General features: G+C 37.2%; 1 protein-coding gene across 2 annotated transcripts; it reads left to right on the top strand.

Annotated features, from left to right (window-relative positions):
- Positions 1-1,209: 1,209 nt before the first annotated feature.
- On the top strand, positions 1,210-23,972 carry mfng (MFNG O-fucosylpeptide 3-beta-N-acetylglucosaminyltransferase). Of its 2 annotated transcripts, XM_087810291.1 has the most exons (9): positions 1,210-1,361; positions 1,433-1,631; positions 6,872-6,917; positions 6,983-7,085; positions 7,159-7,312; positions 14,415-14,500; positions 20,148-20,313; positions 20,814-20,899; positions 23,470-23,972. In XM_087810291.1, the coding sequence occupies exons 2-9, from the start codon at positions 1,440-1,442 to the stop codon at positions 23,519-23,521; spliced, it is 885 nt and encodes a 294-aa protein (XP_087666417.1). In that variant the 5' UTR covers positions 1,210-1,361; positions 1,433-1,439; the 3' UTR covers positions 23,522-23,972. The 2 variants fall into 2 exon arrangements, with proteins under 2 accessions (XP_087666417.1, XP_087666409.1); XM_087810283.1 differs by having other exon boundaries at positions 1,210-1,631.
- Positions 23,973-24,470: the final 498 nt, after the last annotated feature.

Here is a 24,470-nt window from a genome sequence, read left to right as displayed (position 1 = left end):
ACGTCTTTTGTTTTGGTGAAAATTTAAATCTATTTGAAAGATTTAATTTTGATGATGTGGTTTCATAACAGAAAGTTCCAGGTCTTTTTCCACAATAAGGGTTTTTCCACAGCACTAGATACTGAGATACTATGGCTGAGTCGCATTGTATCAACTTTACACCCAAAAGATGACTGACCTTTATTTAAGGTATAAGTGGAAGAGTAAGTACACTTACATTACTAAAAGTGCAGAGTAGTAACAGTTATTTTAAGAGCAAGTGCAGTTTAGTACAAAGTTGTGATCATTATTTTATCCTGTTTCATTATCATGAGCAGAAAACTTGCCGTTAACTAGTACTACAGTTCAAAAACACGATCACCAGTGAAGCCAAACATAAAACACACAGTATGTAATATTTGGATTTTAAAGAACAACAACATTTATACTCATATTTCCTGTCGATTGGAAGAGTCCACTAGATGGCGGCCTCTGCACTATTTTCCTTTGTTTTGAACAACTGTTCTAATGAAACATTATTTTTTAAACTGATGGCGCCACCTATTGACCTCTAAACAACATGACACTGCTTCACAAAGCTTCATCCGCACATCACTATTGATATAGTACTTTATCCCCATTTTTTTTTGCAACACCACAAACAGCCTTGTGTGAAGTACATCAATTACAGGAATTTCCTGTGTTAAATACAAAATAATATGAAGTTTATTTTTCTATATAACTTGTAATTAATTTTAATAACTATTTCCACTATCCGTTTGCACTTTACTACTTATTGTTATATTTGTATTGTTGTGTTTTTTGCACCACGGCTTGTATTGGCATACTGTGTATAATTATTTATTATTGTTTCCTTATTATGTTACTATGATTATGTTTTTTGTATTGATATTATTATTTTTTTTATTTAAAAACGCACTTATTATATGTATTTATGTCCAACCTTTTTCTATTTATATTAGAAATGTCCACAAAAATACGCATTTTTTTTAAGGTATATATGTCTGCGATGAAATAAAAAAAATAGATAATTTGGATTTTATGTATAAATATTTCACATGTATCAAAGTTCGTCTGGGGGACGTCGTCAAGTATATCCAGAGTTCGTCTAAAAACAGTAGGTGAAAACCGGAAGTATGCGATTTGCATTTTATTTTGAAATCAAAGTCAGGAAGTCAAATAATTTAACCAAACCGTGCTGCTGAATTTGTTAACTTCTAGTGGAAACGACTTCGATACTAAGACATGTCTTCTTTCGTGTAAAGGCTAAAGAAAAAAAAAATCACTTTTTAGAGATGTTTAATATAAATATATAAATATTTCCACCTGTCATGTTCAAGAGATGGATTCCCCGGACATTGGTTCTGTCGATTTTTGCTTTCTTGATGATTCTTCTGGTGGATCTGAAGCTTCAAACCAAACTTCTGTCCAGACTTGAGATGCGAGGTTCGGTACCGAGCCGAACCAGAAGCGACGGATGGAGAAGAAAAAACCCCGGACACGCAACTTCTGCCTCGTCGGAGGAGCTGAAGCTGGAGGACATTTTTATTGCCGTGAAAACCACTGGGAAGTTCCACCAGACGCGCCTGACTCTGGTCCTGGACACGTGGGTCTCCATCACCAAGACGCACGTAAGTCTCTGGACAAGGTTTGTGTTGTGATCCGCAGACAATACATGTACACAAACTACTACAAATACACACGGTTTTACAAATAAAGGGATAGAGAGAGGGATGACTTTTTCACACCAAATGTAAGAAACAAAACTTTAACTTTATCAGAGAGAAAATATTAATAACAAAAGTATAAATATTACTTGGTCTATAACAGTCGATAATGACTATCAAACTTAAGTGAGTAAGTTAGTCATTTTTATTTATAGAGCGTTTTTCCAGACCAGGGTCACAAAGCGCTTAAACAATCAAAACAATATTCAATAAAGTATATACTTTAAAGGTCAAGATAAAACTGATAACACAACAGGAGATCCAGAAAATCAAGGAAAAGCCTGAACAAATAAAATGTCTTGAGATGTTTCTTGAAGGAGTCAGTAGATCATCAAACACAGATGTTTCTTGAAGGAGTCAGTAGATCATCAAACACAGATGTTTCTTGAAGGAGTCAGTAGATCATCAAACACAGATGTTTCTTGAAGGAGTCAGTAGATCATCAAACACAGATGTTTCTTGAAGGAGTCAGTAGATCATCAAACACAGATGTTTCTTGAAGGAGTCAGTAGATCATCAAACACAGATGTTTCTTGAAGGAGTCAGTAGATCATCAAACACAGATGTTTCTTGAAGGAGTCAGTAGATCATCAAACACAGATGTTTCTTGAAGGAGTCAGTAGATCATCAAACACAGATGTTTCTTGAAGGAGTCAGTAGATCATCAAACACAGATGTTTCTTGAAGGAGTCAGTAGATCATCAAACACAGATGTTTCTTGAAGGAGTCAGTAGATCATCAAACACAGATGTTTCTTGAAGGAGTCAGTAGATCATCAAACACAGATGTTTCTTGAAGGAGTCAGTAGATCATCAAACACAGATGTTTCTTGAAGGAGTCAGTAGATCATCAAATACAGATGTTTCTTGAAGGAGTCAGTAGATCATCAAACACAGATGTTTCTTGAAGGAGTCAGTAGATCATCAAACACAGAGATGTTTCTTGAAGGAGTCAGTAGATCATCAAACACAGATGTTTATTGAAGGAGTCAGTAGATCATCAAACACAGATGTTTCTTGAAGGAGTCAGTAGATCATCAAACACAGATGTTTCTTGAAGGAGTCAGTAGATCATCAAACACAGATGTTTCTTGAAGGAGTCAGTAGATCATCAAACACAGATGTTTCTTGAAGGAGTCAGTAGATCATCAAACACAGAGATGGTTCCAAAGCTTAGGAGCAACAGTCTGGAAGGATTTCTCTCCTCTGGTCCTGAACCGTGTTCAGGAACCATCAGTAGATTCTGATCCACAGACCTCAGAGCCCGAGCTGGGGTGTAAGTCTGGATCAGATCACTGATGTAAGGTCTGACCATGAATAGATCTGAAAGTAAGAACCAGAATTTTAAAGTTGATCCTGAAAGAAACTGGCAGCCAGTGAAGAGATTTAAGGATCGGAGAAATGTGAGTTCTTCTACCAGAGCGGCTCAGAATTATAGCTGCAGAGTTTTGTATCAACTGCAGGCGATTAAGGCCCGGGGGCGATATCTGGGCCGCCAAGTCGTCATATTCGGCCCTCGAGTGGGAACATTTCCGTCAGATGAATGTATATAAAGATGCTAGTGGTCAATAAAAGCTAATACACAGATACAGTATATATATGCTTGATTAAGTATTGAAAACTTGTATGTAGTTTGGCCCTCGACTTAGAATGTGATTAGCATCTTTGGCCCCTTGAACCCTGACACCTCGAGTATTTGTAAAATATAGTGTTCATTAATGGTAAACTTAAATACATCTAATAAAAAACAAATATAATATCAGTGAAAACACTGCCCCGTGAAGCTCCATCAACTAAATGTAATTTAACGTTAACAATTCTAAGCATAGTTTCAGTCATTTCTGTTGTATTATTTGTGAAAAACTTAAAATAAACCCTGGGACTTAAAACCCTAAAAACATATTTATACATTAAAAGGGGAAAACAAAGTGAACTATTGTTGCATTTATAAAGAGGAAGTTTGTCTTTTCTCTCCATGACCAGCACACTTTAGAAGGGAAGTGAAAGACGAGTTCAAATAAGAGTTTGTTATTTTTCTACCGACAACAAATCTTTCTCTGAAACGAATGGACCGTCGAGCCTCTGAGGACGACAAGAGTTGTCGGGATGAGCAATGGAGTGAGTTCAGGCAGGTTTTTTTTTATTTGTTTCCAGCGGAAGCTGCCACCAGACTCAGTACTCGAACGGAAACAGCGAACAGGAAGTGAAGATTGCCGCACACGTCCAGATCTTACTTCATTACTTAAGTTTCGACAGACGAAAAGAAGGAAGTAAAGAAAGTTTGTTTTCTTAAATATAACTTAAGTTGCAGAGGAAACGTTATTAGAAATAATTATGAAAGTAAAATATTATATATTAAAGTCCAGGAGCGAAGAAAAACAAAAAATCAAAAGAAATGAAAAGGCACAAATCCTGAAAAGCTGATAAACAATATCACACATTGCAATATTACAATGTTTTTTTTATTTTCCTTTTAATTTAGAATCTCAAATAATCTACTGTACAGTGAAGGAAATGAAGAAGAACTAGAACATTTGCATTTCCCTAAGAAAATGCAGTGCGAATGAGGAATCTGTACAACTTGAAAGGTTTGAAAGTATTGAATTAAGTTTTCAAAGTAAACATGTCTGGAAACAGTTGAAATGATGCGTAAAGAAGAAAGACTGAAAGAATGTAAAAATGTTGAAATAAAGTTAAAATGGTTAAGAAGAAGAAAAAAGTTACTACAATTGGTAGTAGAAGGAGTAGTAGTAGTAGTAGTAGAATATGTAGTATTAGTAGTAGTAGCAGAATAATTAGTTGTAAAAGTAGAAGAAGTAATAGTAGAAGTAGAAGGAGTAGTAGTAGAATATGTAGTATTAGTAGTAGTAGTAGAATAATTAGTTGTAAAAGTAGAAGAAGTAATAGTAGAAGTAGAAGGAGTAGTAGTAGAATATGTAGTATTAGTAGTAGTAGTGGAATAATTAGTTGTAGAAGTAGAAGAAGTAATAGTAGAAGTAGAAGTAGTAGTAGTAGTAGTAGAATATGTAGTATTAGTAGTAGTAGTAGAATAATTAGTTGTAGAAGTAGAAGAAGTAATAGTAGAAGTAGAAGTAGTAGTAGTAGTAGTAGAATATGTAGTATTAGTAGTAGTAGTAGAATAATTAGTTGTAGAAGTAGAAGAAGTAATAGTAGAAGTAGAAGTAGTAGTAGTAGTAGTAGAATATGTAGTATTAGTAGTAGTAGTAGAATAATCCGTTGTAGAAGTAGAAGAAGTAATAGTGGAAGTAGAAGGAGTAGTAGTAGAATATGTAGTATTAGTAGTAGTAGTAGAATAATTAGTTGTAAAAGTAGAAGAAGTAATAGTAGAAGTAGAAGGAGTAGTAGTAGAATATGTAGTATTAGTAGTAGTAGTGGAATAATTAGTTGTAGAAGTAGAAGAAGTAATAGTAGAAGTAGAAGTAGTAGTAGTAGTAGTAGAATATGTAGTATTAGTAGTAGTAGTAGAATAATTAGTTGTAGAAGTAGAAGAAGTAATAGTAGAAGTAGAGGTAGTAGTAGTAGTAGTAGAATATGTAGTATTAGTAGTAGTAGTAGAATAATTAGTTGTAGAAGTAGAAGAAGTAATAGTAGAAGTAGAAGTAGTAGTAGTAGTAGTAGAATATGTAGTATTAGTAGTAGTAGTAGAATAATCCGTTGTAGAAGTAGAAGAAGTAATAGTGGAAGTAGAAGGAGTAGTAGTAGAAGTAGTAGAAGTAGAATAATTAGTTGTAGAAGTAGAAGAAGTAATAGTAGCAGTAGAAGGAGTAGTTGTAGAATAAGAATAAATAGTAGTAGCAGTAGTAGAATAATTAGTTGTAGAAATAGAAGTAATAGTAGAAAAAGAAGGAGTAGTAGTAGAATAAGAATAAGTAGTAGTAGCAGTAGTAGAATAATTAGTTGTAGAAGTAGAAAATGTAGAAGTAGAATTAGTAATAGAAGAATAAGTAGGTGTTTAATAAGTAGTAGAAGAAGTAGAAGGAGTAGTAGTACAAGGAGTAGTAGTAGTAGAATAATTAGTAGTAGAAGTAGAAGAAGTAGTAGTAGAAATTGAAAAAGTAGTAGTAGAATTAGTAGTAGAAGTAAAAGAGTGGGGTGCGAGTACATGAATGTACTTGAAGGTCAAAGTGGAAGGAGTTGAAACATGAGTTGAAGAGTTTTCTCATTCAAGTAAATGGGGGGAAAAAAGTGTAGAAAAAGAGGAAATGAAGAAAGACTTGAAGAGATAAAAGAACATAGACCAGGTTTCGGGAACGAGACGAATTGATAAAAGTTTGAATGGTTTCGATCGGATAAAAATTTGTAGAAGGAGAAGCGACGTAAAGTTTAGGTCAGAAGAGCAACATTTATTGATTTGTATTTAGCAAACATTTTGTGATACACATTGAATTTTATACGTTTTTAAATAGAACAAAACTACTCAATAAAACAATGACCAGAATAAGGTAACATTATCTTTTTTACATAAGTTGTTTCAAACTCAAATAAAAGCTTACGTTTTAGTTAATATAAACAATAATCATCATTTTTCATCAAAAAGGCCATATTCTATTAATTACAAAATTCAAAATGTTGCATTTTCCAAAGTAAAAAGAATAATTATAAACACATCAACATTTGTACTACTGAAAAATATTCATTCTTTTTTTTGCCCTTTATATTTTCTAGTTTCATTTTTCGTAACCGTCTCAAAGTTCAAAGATAGTTTAAAACTATATTCCGATAAATTGTTAAATATCGTACCTACTTTTGCTGGTACAATAAGTTATTGGCCATTATGACATTCTAAGATCTTAATTTGATAAATTAGCTGTAAACTAAATTCCCCCCAAAAATATCCACGTAAAAATATATTTTTCAAATCATTCGTTTCTAGATAATGTAGTGTCGGTACGTGGCCACTGGATGTCAGTGTTGGTCCGGTGAATAATGTGTGTTCGTGTCTGTAAAACGAATCGATTCCACCGCATGTTTCCCTTTAAACACACAGCTTGACTTTAAATGGGATTTAATGTATCTGATGAATTCAGTTAACATTTGTGTTTTTATCTTCCTTCTCCTCTCGTGAGCAATCGTTTTCGTCTCAACCAAGATAATACACTCGGCTTCTTCTTGTTCTCCCTCTAGACATTCATTTTCACAGACACGTGGGATGAAGACTTGAGCTCTGCAGGTAGTATTTTACACCACATTTTTAATATTTCCTGCGGAAGTTCTTACTGCATCTCTGGACTCCAGGCTTCAACCTGGTGCTCACCGGGTGCGAGTCGGACCACAGCCAGCAGGCTCTGTCCTGCAAGATGTCGGCGGAGTACGACGGCTTCATGGCCTCGGACAAGAGGTGAGACGTGACCGGGATCGCGTCCGGATCTCTCGGTGGAGGTTTTTAGAACCAGTTGTTTTGACGTCCTCAGGTGGTTCTGCCACGTGGACGACGACAACTACGTCGTCCCGCAGACTCTGCTGTCGCTGCTCTCTGCCTTCCCTCAGAACGGAGACGTCTATGTGGGGAGACCGAGTCTGGACAAGCCCATCACGGCTCACGAGCTGCTGGAGGACAACAGAACGGTACTTGACCCCGATCTGAACACACCTTTTACCCTATCCTAAACCTACATTACCCTGACCTATCCTGCTGTACCTAACTCTACCCTACACTGCCCCATTATACCCTAACCCACCCAACCCAGCCCTATTTTACAGTACGCTACCATAATCTACCCTACCTACCCTGCTATACTCAATCTACCCTACCGTACCCTCCCCTACCTCTCGCCTATCTTACAGTAGCCTAGCCTACCTACCCTACTGTACCCTACCGTACACTCCCCTACCTCTACTCTACTTTAACCTACACTACCCGGCTTTACCCAACCCTACTTTTCCCTATCCATCCCAACCCTATCTTACAGTGCCCTGCTCTACCTTACCCTACTCGAACCTACCAAACCCTACCCTACACTTCCCTACCTAACTCTAACCCTACCTTAAACTACCATACCCTACCCTAGAATACCCTACCCTACTCCACTGTACCCTACCCTGCTCTACCCTACTGTACCCTGCTACCCTACTGTACCCTGCTCTACCCTACTGTACCCTGGTCTACCCTACTGTACCCTTCTCTACCCTACTGTACCCTGGTCTACCCTACTGTACCCTTCTCTACCCTACTGTACCCTGGTCTACCCTACTGTACCCTGCTCTACCCTACTGTACCCTTCTCTACCCTACTGTACCCTGGTCTACCCTACTGTACCCTTCTCTACCCTACTGTACCCTGGTCTACCCTACTGTACCCTTCTCTACCCTACTGTACCCTGGTCTACCCTACTGTACCCTGCTCTACCCTACTGTACCCTTCTCTACCCTACTGTACCCTGGTCTACCCTACTGTACCCTGGTCTACCCTACTGTACCCTGTTCTACCCAACTTGCGCTCCCCAACTTTACCCTACTCATCATAAAGAACAGAATAACATGAATGCCATGGAAGTCAACACACCTTCACCTTTCACAACCAATGCGATGGCACTTGAGCTCATATAAGATCAATGAAATTAAAAGCACTTTTCTCTACTTTTAATGAAGTATTGGATTATGTAAAAAGCTTTAGGCCTCAATTTCACTAGATGGCATTTTCTGCTCCATAATCTTTGAACACTTTAATACAACCTCAGATCTAAAGATACAGAGGCTTGGAGGAGTGTATACGACACAGTATTCTCAGTAATTCACCTTATCTACATTTATTCATGTTAAAGCCTTGTTCCAAATTAGTTTAAATCAATTCCCCCCCCAAAAATATTGTACACACAACACCCCATAATGACAAAAATGGTTTTAATGAATTATTGGAAATGTGTGAAAATAAATAAATAAACATTGTACATAAGAATTCACAGTCTTTAGCTTAAAGCTCATGTTTATTTAATACAAAACTCTGCAGCGAGAATTCTGAGCTGCTCTAGTAGAAGAACTCACATTTCCCTGATCTTTAAAACTAGTTTCTTTCAGGCCTTTACAAATAACTGTAACTTACCTCTGGTAAATTAAGTGGAATGGACATGACCTAAAAGCATCAAACATCTGTCTATGAAATGTCCAGCAGACATGTCAAAGCGCAAAACAAGCACAAACACGAAGTGGACCAGATCTGATCCACGATGGTCTCCAGGCACACGGTTTAGGAAAGTTACGGAAAATCTGCAGCTACATCCAGGATGCGCTGTACATATCCGACGTTCCGTAGTTCTTGTGCACAAACTGGTTTCTAAACACACAGCGGAGGAAACGTCTTAAGACGTTTTTATTTGTTCAGGCTTTTCCTTGATTTTCTGGAACTCCTGTGTTGTTATCAGTTTTATCTTGACCTTTAAAGTATATACTTTATTGAGTATTGTTTTGATTGTTTAAGCGCTTTATGACCCTGGTCTGGAAAAGTGCTCTATAAATATAAATTACTTACTTACTTACTATAAGTACCTTAAAATGTTCCTCTACTGTAAATATCTTCCTAAAATTAGCCACATTTTTAATATTAGTGAAGCATTTTCATCAGACCATCGCTTCATAACATGCAGCCATGAAAGATACATGTTAATAATAAATTATACTAGGTTTCTAAAGGCTTTAAATCGATGAGTATAGATCGAAATAGTTGACATGCAATTGATATTCATGGGAAGTTGTCAACAGCCTCTCAGTCTCCATCATTCTGCTCCACAATAGCGGAGGTGAGATGATGGAGCGTATAGGCGGATGTTAGTGGAGCGTACTCTGTGTTTCTCACCGGCATGGGAAAGATTTTCCAGGTTCAAGTGAATCAATACGTGATAACTGCCTTGTTGTGATATCGATCGCTAGTAAAACACACACAAGGTTGATTATCCAACACTTCAGAGGACGCTCTCTGGACTTCGATGCATTTGTGTTTGGTCGACGAGAAACCGAACACGGTTTGACTCAATGATCTGGTGACGCGAGAGCTTCAGGGGAAAAAAAAACACATCATTTCAGGAATATTATGTACCACATTATTTTGTATTTCTCTCAGTTAATACAAACACCTGGTGGAGAAAACTTGGATGATCAAGATATAATGCAAACCAGATGTGATGTAATGAATACAGTGCGTTTGTGACTTGATACTGTCGTCGTTCCGAGGCTCGATCAGTTAAAAACAAAAACCTGCATCACCCCCGGCCCTTTGAGGACCGGTTTGCCAACCCCTGGTCTAATAGTACGAGGAATGAATGAGTCCCTTGCTGTGTCTCAAAACGCATACTTGCGTACTCAAAGTTAGTATTTTTAGTGCGTAAGTGCGTCTCAATTCTTAGTATGCGAAATTTAGTGCGCCATGCACACTAAATTGCCCACAAAACTGAGTATGGTTCGATGGACACTATGTACCCTAAATGGCTCCATCTTAGTGACGTTGTAAACGGAAGTTACGTCATATATATATATGCATATATATATATGCATATATATATATATGCATATATATATTCATATACTTAAAGGTGCATTTTCAGCAGCAGTAGGAGGATGACACGTCTTCGCTGCCGATACCAGCGTAAATATCTCATATTTTTTCTTTATTTCTTCTTCCAAACTTGCAAAACGTGCTGCCAGCAGGTGTCGCCAGCGTTCCAACAGCTGGTTGCAACCATCGTTAAATAGTAGTGGAAGAAAAAGCTGTCGTGTCATTTCCTGTTAGTGTGTAGCAGCAGAGTTTGATTTGAGAAATACTATCTGTGGAGAATTTGCGTACTAGGTAGTATATACACTAAACTGATGCATACTAACTTCTAGTATACTAAGAGAAGTATGCGATTTGAGACAAAGCACCTGAAGTGTTGCATCATGGGAGGAGCATTCGTGCTCCATCTGCTTCTCTGTTCACTGATGACAGCGTTCAGAGGATGACAGAGTTTATAGAAAGGTTTACAATTTTTTAAATAAACAAAGTTCACCATTTCCTTTTTTCTATATGTTGCTACAAGTTTCTTTTTTCTAAATCATTGCAGATACACAACCAAAGTCAGCAATTATTATAATTATTATTATAATTGTTTTAACAATAAAAAATATGCGTCAGATTTTATCATCATGTAAAAATGACACAAATAAAGAGTCCATGATCTGATCGTCTCATTTTGAACGCTAAAGAACCAGGTTTACATCGAGGCAATAGATTTCTGTCTATTCAGTCACAGCAGCAGTGATGCATTCATGGTCCTGACGTACAGATTTTTTAAAGTCGGGCGGGCAAGTCTGCAAATTAATTAAAAATGTTCTAAATCCTCGTCGACCTTGTCATGAAACTAATTTAAATGATTATAGAATGAATGATTTAGTTCCGAACATGTAGGTCCATAAGAAAAAAACTCCAGACAATTAAACAAAACCAATGAGATTATTAATAACAGCAAACTGTTATTACATAAAAATAGAGTAAACAAATAATACGTAAATCAAAAACACCCGATTGTTATTGCTCTCCTGTACCTCGTGAAAACCAGGCGCTAGAACGAATTATTGATACTTTGTCGACTTCCTGCTGCTGCAGCTTCAACTGCTGCTCTTTGTTTTGATGACCTATAAGTGACGTGCGTCACTGGTGGCCGGTGTTGCCAGATTAGGTGTTATCCTGCCATACATTAAGGCTTTGTTTACAGTGTGTTTTAGCGGGTTTATGCCTGTGAACGTCTCACTCCCTCCGAGACTTTCAGACACATAGATGAACGCGTCCAGAGATGCGTTCATCAGCCAAAAAACAAGAGGTTCAGTTTAGGTTCCAACACATGAATCAGTATCAGAATCCTTTATTGTCCCGCGAGGGGAAATTCGGTTTAACAACAGCAATATGCCAAAAAATAAAACACCCAGAAATAAAATATTAAAAAGAAAAGAAAAAATCTAAATAGAATAGAAAATAAATCTGCACTATATTATATACACAATCATATTTACAAAAATAACAAGAAAGTTGCAGTTAAATAATTATCTTGGTGTGTTCTTGTTGTGGAGTCTGATGGCAGCAGGGAGGAAGGACCTGCGGTACCTCTCCCTCACACACCTGGGATGGAGCATCCTATCCCTGATGGAGCTCCTCAATGCCCTCAGTGTGGTGCTGGAGAGGGTGAGATAAGTTCTTCCTCATGGAGGCCAGCTTGCTCTGTATCCTCCTCCCAGACACTTCCTCCACAGGATCCAGGGGGCGCCCTAGGACGTAACAGGCCTTCTTAATAAGGCTGTCCAGTTTAGCCCTATCCTTTGCTGTCATGCTGCTCCCCCAGCAGACCACACCATTGAAGATGGCAGAGGCCACTACTGAGTCGTAGAATGACTTCAGGAGTGACACGTTCATGAACTATCGTACAACAATGCTGAGAGAGAATAGTGCAGTGTTCTGGTTTAAGGAGATTGATTGTGCTTTTTGTCTTTTTTTGTCAGATATTGGAGGTTACAAGGTCACCTTGGTGTAAGTGCATAAAACATCTTATAGACAATAACAGAGAATTATAAAGTTTATTTTGCCTTATAAATTATTTAAAGTAGAAATACATGAACCTTCTCAACACTTGTGGGATTTCTTTCTTTTGGAAATTACCTTCTCCAGACTGACCTATTGTGGTTGCTTTTGTTTTTTATTGTTTTAGAAGTACTATTACTGTGCTCAGAAACTCCATTCGCAGCGAGTCGTATGACAAAACTACTGCAACTAATGTGGCTTCATGAAGCTACATACTGTAGGTGGCGTCAAAATAAAAATAAAACGAGGTTTTAACAGCCGTTTAATCGATTATAGAGCAAAGAGCTTCGTGAGGCTTCATCAACCCATCTCTAAGTAAGTAAGTAAGTAAGTTATTTTTATTTGTATAGCGCTTTTCTAGACCAGGGTCACAAAGCGCTTAAACAATCAAAACAATATTCAATAAAGTATATACTTTAAAGATCAAGATAAAACTGATACCACAACAGGAGTTCCAGAAAATCAAGGAAAAGCCTGAACAAATAAAACCGTCTTAAGATGTTTCTTAAAGGAGTCAGTAGATCCATCAAGCGCAAAGAGAGAGGAAGGATTTCTCTCCTCTAGCCCTGAAGTGTGTTCAGGAACCATCAGTAGATTCTGATCCACAGACCTCAGAGCCCGAGCTGGGGTGTAAGTCTGGATCAGATCACTGATGGAAGGTCTGACCATGAATAGATCTGAAAGTAAGAACCAGAATTTTTAAGTTGATCCTGAAAGAAACTTGATTTTACAGAGGGGAATCAAGTACAGCAAAAACAGTAAAGGACCCAGAACAGAACCTTGAGGGACTCCACAAGTTACTTATTAGTAACTAATTACTCCACTAAAACTACTATTAGAAAACTAAGAACAGGTGTTTGTTCGCTCATTTAAAAAATATGACTCCATTGCAGATGCATAGACATTGCTTTTTTTATATCCAAATATATATTGTAAAGCAACATTTTTCTGACAAAACCCATGTTAGTCAACAACAAATAAAACTCATCCAGAGAGAGAAGAAGCTGCCAGTGTGACCCGGCAACAGACGAGCAGCTGAAGATCTTCATGACTCAAAGTGAACCCCACAGAAGTGGATTAAAGGGAGCCTCTCGAAAACTTTAAATTTCAGTTCCGTCTGTGTTTGGCCATCACTTTTCAATCTCCTCGTCCATCTCGCTCTTCTCCGCGGAAACACCCCTCGCCTCACTCTTCCATCAGACACTCGTCGTTCACTTCATTCTATTTCTTAGCCGGCGGCTCCGGCCGGAATGACAGAGTAAAACTAAATATCCATTAGACACTTTCCTCTACTGCGGCAACTCGCTGCCGATCTCCTTCGATTTCCCGTCACCGTTCCAAAGCCTGAGGAGGAAAGTGGGTAGAAAGTGAGACTCACTAGAAATGGAAAAGGAAATGGATGAGAATAAAGAGAGTCGGGAGAGGAAGAGAAGGAATTAAAGGAGATTATTTCTAAATATTTAAGAAATTGTGATTAATACAGTTTTCTTTTTTAATTTTGGAAAGACTGTATTGTGTTATTATTAGTTAATTTACTACAAATACAAATTTGGGACAAATTAATTTGGTTTGTACAAAAATCTTAGTAATAAAGCGACAATATGTAACATTTAAGTAAGTAAGTAATTTTTATTTATATAGCGCTTTTCCAGACCAGGGTCACAAAGCGCTTAAACAATCAAAACAATATTCAATAAAGTATATACTTTAAAGATTAAGATAAAACTGATAACACAACAGGAGATATAGAAAATAAAGGAAACGCCTGAACAAATAAAAACCTCTTAAGATGTTTCTTAAAGTTTATTTTTCTGTAATGATTGGTTAAATTTAGCAGCATGACTCAGGAGAGCTGTCCAGAGCTTATTTCAATGTCTTCACCGCTTTACTTTCCCTTGGAACCGCCCAGTAGAGTCTGAATGTCTGAGGAACCTACAAACTACGTACGCCAAGTACGCTATTCCGACGCTAGGGGGAGCCAGAAACACTATATTTCAAAACTACAGATAAGGCCTTTTGAAAACAAAACTTCACCATTATAAAATGCCCACCTTATCATTGTTTTTATTGACTATGGAGTTTGATGCACCTTTAAGAATGCATGCCTTTGCTTGTTTCATTTTCGTTCAGAGGGAAGTGCGGTTCTGGTTTGCGACCGGAGGAGCTGGTTTCTGTTTGAGTCGAAGGCTGGCGGAGAAGATGGCTCCCTGGGCCAGGTAACTTCCAGATCTGCTTCACTCGACACATTTTCAAAGGTTTAACCTGTACCTATCTGGAATGTTTTTCTAAATGTATTTCGCTCATTTTCTAAATGTGTTTGTTTAATAATGTTGAATTTCATAACTTTTTTACAACCTAAATCTCAAGTTGATTCTCGCTGCCATGCCAGGAACAATCTTTGCTTTTCCTCGTACAAAGAGTAGTTCATGTAAATCTTTTCAATCACAACCGTAACAGAGAGAAATTTGATGACATGTGTTTGTCCCAAATGACAGTTAACATACAAATATATTTAACTTTTATTGAAAACAACATCTCTAGACACACAAAAAATAGCATAGTTCCATAAAAACACACAAATAATTATTCTGTGAAACTTTTCTTAAGAGTTTTGTATCGAACTTTGTTTCTTTTGTGGCAACGACAGAAATGCTTTAGGTATTGAAACACGATTGGTCTTTTGATACCCGAGTGTTTTTGATCAGTTTGATTTGAAACTTTCGTGTTTTTTTGGCACCGGAAAGGATTTATTATTCATCGTTTCTACAAGAAAAACAGCTTTTAATGGAAAAATTGAAGTCAACATTTCTTGTTAAATGTCACTTTCTTTTTCCATTTAAAAAAAAAAAATAGAATTTATGTTTTAAAAATTGTATAGTAAAAGAAATTATCGTTAGGGACCGGTATGGAAGTGACGGTATCGATATCAGTACTGGTATGAGAAATGTTTTTTTGACAGATGGACGAAGATGGAAGTGAGAGAAAAGTCTCTTGTAGTTCATGTTAACCTTTGAATCCTATTAAGATCTTTGTGGTTTTCTCCTTTGAACTATGCTTGTTATATTTGCACTTTGTTCTTGTTCTTGATTTCGATGAAACTTCTTCACCTTCCATCGTCTGTTGTGAACTGGAAACCTAATTTCCCATCAGGAGATCTCCAGAGGGATTAACAAAGTCCATCCAATCTAATCTGATGTAAAAATAGAGAGTCAAGAGGCAGCAGAGAGACAATGGATGTCATTGATTGTGTCACAATTTATATTTGACACGAATATTCGCCACCGTTCATGGATGATTCTTTTGAGGAATATTTTTGATTAATATCGTTAGTAAACGTGGAGAAGGAACAGAGAAATACATCATAGTAACGTTTAGCATAACCGTCTGGAACCAGTATCTTTTAAAGAATAACTCATCGCCGTGTTTACCTTTTATGTATCTATCATGATGTCCTGCATTTTGAACAAAGTAAAAACGTTTTAGATGTCGATGTGTTCCTGCCAGAGCCGACAATCTTACAAGAATTAAGAATCGAACATTGGACAATAAATCAAAACTTCAATAACCGTACGGCTGGAAACAAGATGCGTGTTGTTACGGTGTAATTTCAATGAATCCGTTTTCTTCTGTAAGCGAGTCGACCCGTGGGTGGAGGTACAGCTGGCCTCGCGAGACACGACTCGGGTCTCAAAGCGAAGAAGGACCAGTGAACGGTCGCTCGATGTTCTGAAGCAAAGACTGGCAAAATAAAGCCAACTTTTATCGCCTTCGAATCACTTTCTGTCAAAAACTTTTCGGCTTTCTGCCACCGTAAATACTGTCGGACCATCTGTCTCTTCTTCTCAGTAAAAAGCTTTAATTAATATCTAAAATAAAACATGATAACAAACAACTAGTTCCGCTCTTATCTTTACTCAAAGAAACGAGTCACACTCAGTGATTTAACGGCATCGTTTAAGTCGATTAATTAAGACAAATGTTTTCACTCACTGTGAGGCGTCGATTAACAACTGAATAATCTTTATAATTATTATTCACCTCAAAGCTTCGGCAACACAAAAGGGTAAAACTGAAATAAGATCGCACAGCTATGATAACAATAGTAAGTAAGTAAGTAAATTATATTTGGAGAACACTTTTCCAGACCAGGGTCACAAAGCGCTTAAACAATCAAAACAATACTCAATAAAATATATAATTAAAAGGTCAAGTTAACACTGAGAACAACACAGGAGTTCCAGAAACTCAGATCATCAAACACAGATGTTTCTTGAAGGAGTCAGTAGATCATCAAACACAGATGTTTCTTGAAGGAGTCAGTAGATCATCAAACACAGATGTTTCTTGAAGGAGTCAGTAGATCATCAAACACAGATGTTTCTTGAAGGAGTCAGTAGATCATCAAACACAGATGTTTCTTGAAGGAGTCAGTAGATCATCAAACACAGATGTTTCTTGAAGGAGTCAGTAGATCATCAAACACAGATGTTTCTTGAAGGAGTCAGTAGATCATCAAACACAGGTGTTTCTTGAAGGAGTCAGTAGATCATCAAACACAGATGTTTCTTGAAGGAGTCAGTAGATCATCAAACACAGATGTTTCTTGAAGGAGTCAGTAGATCATCAAACACAGATGTTTCTTGAAGGAGTCAGTAGATCATCAAACACAGATGTTTCTTGAAGGAGTCAGTAGATCATCAAACACAGATGTTTCTTGAAGGAGTCAGTAGATCATCAAACACAGATGTTTCTTGAAGGAGTCAGTAGATCATCAAACACAGATGTTTCTTGAAGGAGTCAGTAGATCATCAAACACAGATGTTTCTTGAAGGAGTCAGTAGATCATCAAACACAGATGTTTCTTGAAGGAGTCAGTAGATCATCAAACACAGATGTTTCTTGAAGGAGTCAGTAGATCATCAAACACAGATGTTTCTTGAAGGAGTCAGTAGATCATCAAACACAGATGTTTCTTGAAGGAGTCAGTAGATCATCAAACACAGATGTTTCTTGAAGGAGTCAGTAGATCATCAAACACAGATGATTCTTGAAGGAGTCAGTAGATCATCAAACACAGATGTTTCTTGAAGGAGTCAGTAGATCATCAAACACAGAGATGGTTCCAAAGCTTAGGAGCAACAGTCTGGAAGGATTTCTCTCCTCTGGTCCTGAACCGTGTTCAGGAACCATCAGTAGATTCTGATACACAGACCTCGAGAAGAGAGTATCTAGTGTGATTCACCTCCAACGTTATTAAATTTTTTCCTTGAATACTTGCTTACTCAAAGTATTTTTTGTGCACATGTGTGTCTTAATTCTTAGTATGCGAAATGTAGTTCTCCATACACACTAAATTGTCACTAAAACGCCCACAAAACTGAGCATGGATTGATAGACACTTTCCACCCTAAACAGCTGCCATCTTAGTGACGTTGTAAAGGGAATTAACGTCATAAATATATATATATATATATATATATATATATATATATATATATATATATATTTACAGGTTCATTTTCAGCAGTAGGAGGATAACACGTCTGCGGTGCCGATACTGGCGTTAATATCTATTTATTAATATTTCGTTTCTAATATTTATTGATCTAAACCAAACGTGCTGCCAGCAGGTGTCGATAGTGTTCCAACAGCTGGTTGAAATCATCGTTAAATAGTAGTAGAAGAAGAAGCTGTCGAGTCATTTCCTGTTAGTGTGTAGCAGCAGAGTTTGATTTGAGACATACTATCTGTGGAGGATTAGTTACTAGTTAGTACGTACACTATCCTGATGCATACTAACTTCTAGTATACTAAGAGAAGTATGCGATTTGAGACATACTATCTGTGGAGAATTAGTTACTAGTTAGTACGTACACTACCCTAAAGCATACTAACTTCTAGTATACTAAGAGAAGTATGCGATTTGAGACATACTATCTGTTGAGAATTAGTTACTAGTTAGTACATACACTATCCTCATGCATACTAACTTCTAGTATACTAAGAGAAGTATGTGATTTGAGACATACTATCTGTGGAGAATTAGTTACTAGTTAGTACGTACACTATCCTGATGCATACTAACTTCTAGTATACTAAGAGAAGTATGCGATAAGAGACATACTATCTGTGGAGAATTAGTTACTAGTTAGTACGTACACTATCCTGATGCATACTAACTTCTAGTATACTAAGAGAAGTATGCGATTTGAGACATACTATCTGTGGAGAATTAGTTACTAGTTAGTACGTACACTATCCTGATGCATACTAACTTCTAGTATACTAAGAGAAGTATGCGATTTGAGACATACTATCTGTGGAGAATTAGTTACTAGTTAGTACATACACTATCCTGATGCATACTAACTTCTAGTATACTAAGAGAAGTATGTGATTTGAGACATACTATCTGTGGAGAATTAGTTACTAGTTAGTACGTACACTATCCTGATGCATACTAACTTCTAGTATACTAAGAGAAGTATGCGATAAGAGACATACTATCTGTGGAGAATTAGTTACTAGTTAGTACGTACACTATCCTGATGCATACTAACTTCTAGTATACTAAGAGAAGTATGCGATTTGAGACATACTATCTGTGGAGAATTAGTTACTAGTTAGTACGTACACTATCCTGATGCATACTAACTTCTAGTATACTAAGAGAAGTATGCGATTTGAGACATACTATCTGTGGAGAATTAGTTACTAGTTAGTACATACACTATCCTGATGCATACTAACTTCTAGTATACTAAGAGAAGTATGCGATTTGAGACATACTATCTGTGGAGAATTAGTTACTAGTTAGTACATACACTATCCTGATGCATACTAACTTCTAGTATACTAAGAGAAGTATGCGATTTGAGACATACTATCTGTGGAGAATTAGTTACTAGTTAGTACATACACTATCCTGATGCATACTAACTTCTAGTATACTAAGAGAAGTATGCGATTTGAGACATACTATCTGTGGAGAATTAGTTACTAGTTAGTACGTACACTATCCTGATGCATACTAACTTCTAGTATACTAAGAGAAGTATGTGATTTGAGACACAGCACTACTATCTCAATGACTTCCCATCGGTCAAGATCATCCCTCTTTCTGTCCCAAACAGATGGATTTAGCCTCCGTGTTGAATATTCCTTCTCATCACTGGATCTGGATTAGGATTGTTTTTTTGCAAATTGAGGCTGAAGTTTCCAATTGTTTCTTCTTTACACATAAACCACTTGAGAGACGCATCAGATGTGAAACCACGTCTGTCATGTTGACAAGAGCGACGTCCATCATGAGCTGGGAAGAAAATGATTCAATGTTTAAACTGATTAAAAAAGACATACTTTGGTGAATACAGGATACAAAGTATTGATCAAGGCTGTGTTATGTGTTTGTTTCATCAGCATTACGGTTGAAAAAAAAAATAAAAATAAAAATAACTAGAAGATCTACTTTATTTTAATCAAGACATGATTGCTCATATATTTGCTGCGTGACGGCCTACTTCCATCACTGTGTGACTCTAAAAAAGTACCTCATTCATCATGAACTACATAACACTTCTTGGCTCTCGGGAAACCATTAAGCAAAGTAGTTTTATATCCCAACTACTTTAAAGACAAAAATGAGAACATTTTTCTGACTTTCAGTCCCAGAAAAGCGAAAGCAGCTGCTCGACTGAATACGTTTTGTTCAAACAAAAGTGCGCACTTGTTAAAAAAATGAAAATCATCCACATTCAGTGTCGAGTAGCAGATATGAAGTAATTGAGTTGAGATAGAGTTGAGAGTTGAGATATCTACACAACTGTTGGTTCCTCGACTATACATGCGATTGGTTCGTTTCAGGGGCTCCAGGTTTGAACAGACGTCTGCGAAGATCAGGCTCCCGGACGACTGCACCGTGGGGTTCATAGTGGAGAGAAGGTTGGGCGTCTCGATGGTTCACAGCCCGTTGTTTCACTCGCACCTGGAAAACCTGCTGCTCATTCGTCAGTCGGACATTCCTCGCCAGGTATAGAACACACACACACACACACACACACACACACACACACACACACACACACACACACACACACACACACACACACACACACACACACTTCAGATCGATTCGTCAATGTCAGCACGAGCCTCATTTCGTCTCTTTAAAGAAATTGATTAAAAGTCAATTGTATCTCCGAAAAATAAGTGGAAGTTTCGTGAAACATCTGATGATTATAATTGTGTGATACAGTGTTGGCCAATCAATTTAAAATAATATTAGATTTAATCGAAATATCTGTTCAGAGCAAAAGATTATAGAGCAGGGAGCGCCATCTAGTGGTCTTTAAACATAAAGAGTAGGATGCCACCTAGTGGATGGGCTAAATGAAAGAATCGTGAGAAGGAAACATGGGATTCTACCACTTCTTTCATATTTTTTGTTGTTAAAAGGACGATAGACGTTAATTCTGATTCACCAGCTCAGGACAATCCCAATGTATTAAAAAACCTGTTCTATTTCGACAGGTCACTCTGAGCTACGGCATATTCGAGAACAAGATGAACAACATTGAGGTCAAAGGGAAGTTCTCCACGCTGGAAGACCCCTCCAGGTACTCCATTCAACATGTTTCAAGAAGGGAGACTGTCGGGAAGGTGTCTAAGAGATCGGGCGGGGTTTTAGATGGATCCAAGTGTTCTTCTTATCCCCGGATTTTCCACCGTCAAAGCCTACCTGGTGCATAATTCCATGGAGTAACGAAGTTTTTACTCAGAGCTTTGGAGAAAAACAAAGAAGCTCTTGGACCTGCTTAAACTATATCAACGTGTAAATGACCGAGAGACGTTTGAAACCTCTGTCAGGGAATACTTAAGGTGACACAGATGTGGAAGACAAAATAATTACAACAACTGAAGTGACAAAAATACAATTCAATACAAAGACACAGAGCAAATACAACGTATGTCCAGCAGGTGGCGGCAGTGTAACTAGAGTCATTTCTCTAAGTCCAACAATTACAATAAGAAGTCCAACAATAGTCCGTAAATAAAAGAGATTTTTCAGGCGGGCGTGGCTGCAAGTCGCGAGAGCCATTGGGGAAGAGGAGGAACAAAAAGTAAATCCAACTCACCAAAGAGAACAAAAAGCGCTGAAAAGTGGTCAGGAAAACAATCAACGAGAGTTCAAGGCAGAGTCCAAAAAGTCAGGCAGGAGCAGGAATTACCAGAGTAACAAGGGCAAGGTGCTGACGCCGAGTCTGAGAAGATCCCGCTTTTATACCTGGCAATAGATTGCTCATCGTCGGCAGCTAATAGAGTGGTGTGTGTACAGGGCGGCCATCTTTGTACAATGCCACTCACTCCTCCAGAAAACGTTGTTTATTGCTTGAAGTTCTATTGCATTTGAGTATATTTCAGAAGTTCTTATTTGTCCACAACTTTGTGGTGGCTTGTTTTTCAGAACATTAATTTCAAACGGCAGCTTCTATGACCTGAAACTATCCGAGGTCTAGCCATAGTTATAGCTAAATTATCAGAAGGAATCATTCTATTATTATTATTATTATTATTATTATTATTATTATTATTATTATTATTATTATTATTATTATTATTATTATTATTATTATTATTATCCAAGCACCCTGTATCTTAGCTACTGGTGTGACGATTTGAACTGACCAAACCGTTTGAAAATCGGTCCAAAATTCTGTGAATAATTGTATTTTCAAGTTCCTCCTTCAGTCAATGCGGCGTCTATGTATATATATGTCTATAGATGTCTTATTTTTAAATTACAGAATTTAACAAAATTGAGGCTAATTTTAATCTTCCTCTATTCTCTGATGCAAAAGGGAAAGAAAAGGCTTAATTTGTTTGATTTGTTTTTTTTTCTTTTTAAAGAATTGCTCTTCTGTGTTCAAGTGAACAAACCACATATAATCTCCTATAGATTTACTTCTACATCGTTTGCTTCTCATCTTCTTTACTGGGAGCAAACTGGCTTCTCTTTTACTCCCTCGGCGCCTCTCCACAGAAGATGTGACACTCCAGCTCCGGCTCCTCCTGTTCTCTTCATTCACAGATAAAAGCAATTTGATGTAATACAATGAAACTAGAGATGTGTGTTTTCTCTTCCCTGCTTCTCGCTGAATTGAGCTGTGAGAACGTGACTGCGGTGAGGTCGTTCCATTTGCTCCTCTCTGCTGGTGTCGTTCAGAGCCATATTCAACACGGACCAGATCGTGAACAGATCCGATCATAAGTTCATTCAGTATCGAAAACAGGCTTTTTTGTCACAGCAGAACCTCAGATCATAACAAGACAAGTTTGAGATTACTTTTTGTTTGAGAAATAGAAAATATCAACCTAAAAACGTACGGACAATAGTTATAAATAAATATACATATTAAAAATCCCCTGATTTTGTTTGTTTGATGTTACTAAGGGTTTCTCATGGTCTATTGAGGTGTGATGTTTCTTTGACAAAATGTATTATGATTTAAAATATTAGTTCCTAGTAATAAGCTCAATAACACTCAATCAACTCTCTCCACCACGGAGAGTAACAAACCCTTCACAAGGTCCACGGCCCTACAACAGAGTAATGCTGGTCTGATTCATTTTTAAACTGACGGCGCCACCTACTGACCTCTAAACAACATGACACTGTTTCATGAAGCTTCATCAGACCATCCCTACAACAGAGGTACCATCTTAGGGTATGCATGTTATTTGTGGCACTTAAGATACTATTGTGCAACCCTCTGTTTAATATGTTTTGATGAGTACTTTTTACAACGCCAGATGCTTTGAAAATAAAGATCATCACAATGTTTTCTCATAGCTTTGAGTATTTATTGAAGATGGAACAGATAAACACACAAACAAAAGTGGAGAAAAATGGCTCCAGATTGACAGTGAAACCGCCTCCTGCTGACAGGTACATTAAACAAAACAGGAAGGAATCTAACGTGTGAAAACACAACATACAACAATCATGATCATTTTGTTGACACACAAACATAGAAAGACACTAAGAGGTATATCAAGAAAATGAGAGGGTTTGCGTTACGGCGGCGCTTTTGGTAGAGATTTTATTTACGTATTTTCGTTAATGTAGTTTACTTGTCTTGTCTTTTCTTAGTGTCTGTGCTGATCTGGCTTTTTTTGTGTTTTGCAGGTTCAGGACGGTCCACTGTATCCTGTATCCATTCACATACTGGTGCCCTTAAAACTATTTATTCTATATATATCTATATATCTATATATATATCTATATATCTATCTATATATATATGTATTTATATATATATATATAGATAGATATATATATATATCTATATATATATATCTATATATAGATATATATATATATACATATTCTAATAGAGACATTGACCTAAAGAACATCCTAGCCCGCCACCGCCAAGAAAACGGTCGGAAGTTCCACTTTGCGTTTTTATAAATGAAGTAGATTTTTTGTTCGTTTTGTACAATTAAACAATTTCCCAAAGGAGACCTCCTGAGGGATCAATAAAGTTTTACCTTACCTTACCTTACAAACAGACACTGATGATACAATAGAGTCCCACATCTATTTAAGACGCACTGACTTCAACACATTAGTTGACTTTTAAATGACAGTAACAACTTTGGAATAAATCTATTTTAAAACGATTAAAGTTTGACTTGTCACTTATTCAATCTTTTTTTTTTTTTCCTGATTAACATTAATTCAACTCACAGCACTGATCCACATAAAGATGGTGTTGCTAAAAATGTTATCGATCCGGTGACTGTGGACTTGAGTCTCCGGTACGAAGGAGACAACGTCAGTGTGTGTCACGCAATTAACTCTCAAACCTTCTGGCCTCCATCCATATTTACCCCTTGGTTCCCCCGACTCATCCCTCTCTTCTCTTCCTCTCCTTCCATGTGTTGTTTTATTTACCAAGGCTTGTTTGCCGCTGCTGTGCCTCTGCCTCGCGCCTCCAGAGACGTGAAGTGTCACTTCTATCGCCGGTTACATTAAGTCTTGCCATGAATAAGGGAGGAAAAAACCAGAAAGAGAAGCCAGGAGGAGATCCAGGGTGACATTCCTGAGCATGTCATTGGATATATATATATATATTTAAAATAAAATCAGAGGGATTCTCTATAGAATTTCATCGTGTTGCACAG

Source organism: Callionymus lyra, chromosome 1 (genome assembly GCF_982586985.1).
Source record: "Callionymus lyra chromosome 1, fCalLyr1.hap1.1, whole genome shotgun sequence".
NCBI lineage: Eukaryota > Metazoa > Chordata > Actinopteri > Syngnathiformes > Callionymidae > Callionymus > Callionymus lyra.
Note: the sequence above shows the minus strand (reverse complement) of the source record. Positions and strands in the feature narration are given on the sequence as shown.

Coding starts and splice junctions, on each gene's coding strand:
- mfng (XM_087810283.1), top strand. CDS start 1,332: ATGTTCAAGAGATGGATTCCCCGGACATTGGTTCTGTCGATTTTTGCT. Junction 7,086..7,158: donor TTCATGGCCTCGGACAAGAG/GTGAGACGTGAC, acceptor TGACGTCCTCAG/GTGGTTCTGCCACGTGGACG. Junction 20,900..23,469: donor ACGCTGGAAGACCCCTCCAG/GTACTCCATTCA, acceptor TGTGTTTTGCAG/GTTCAGGACGGTCCACTGTA.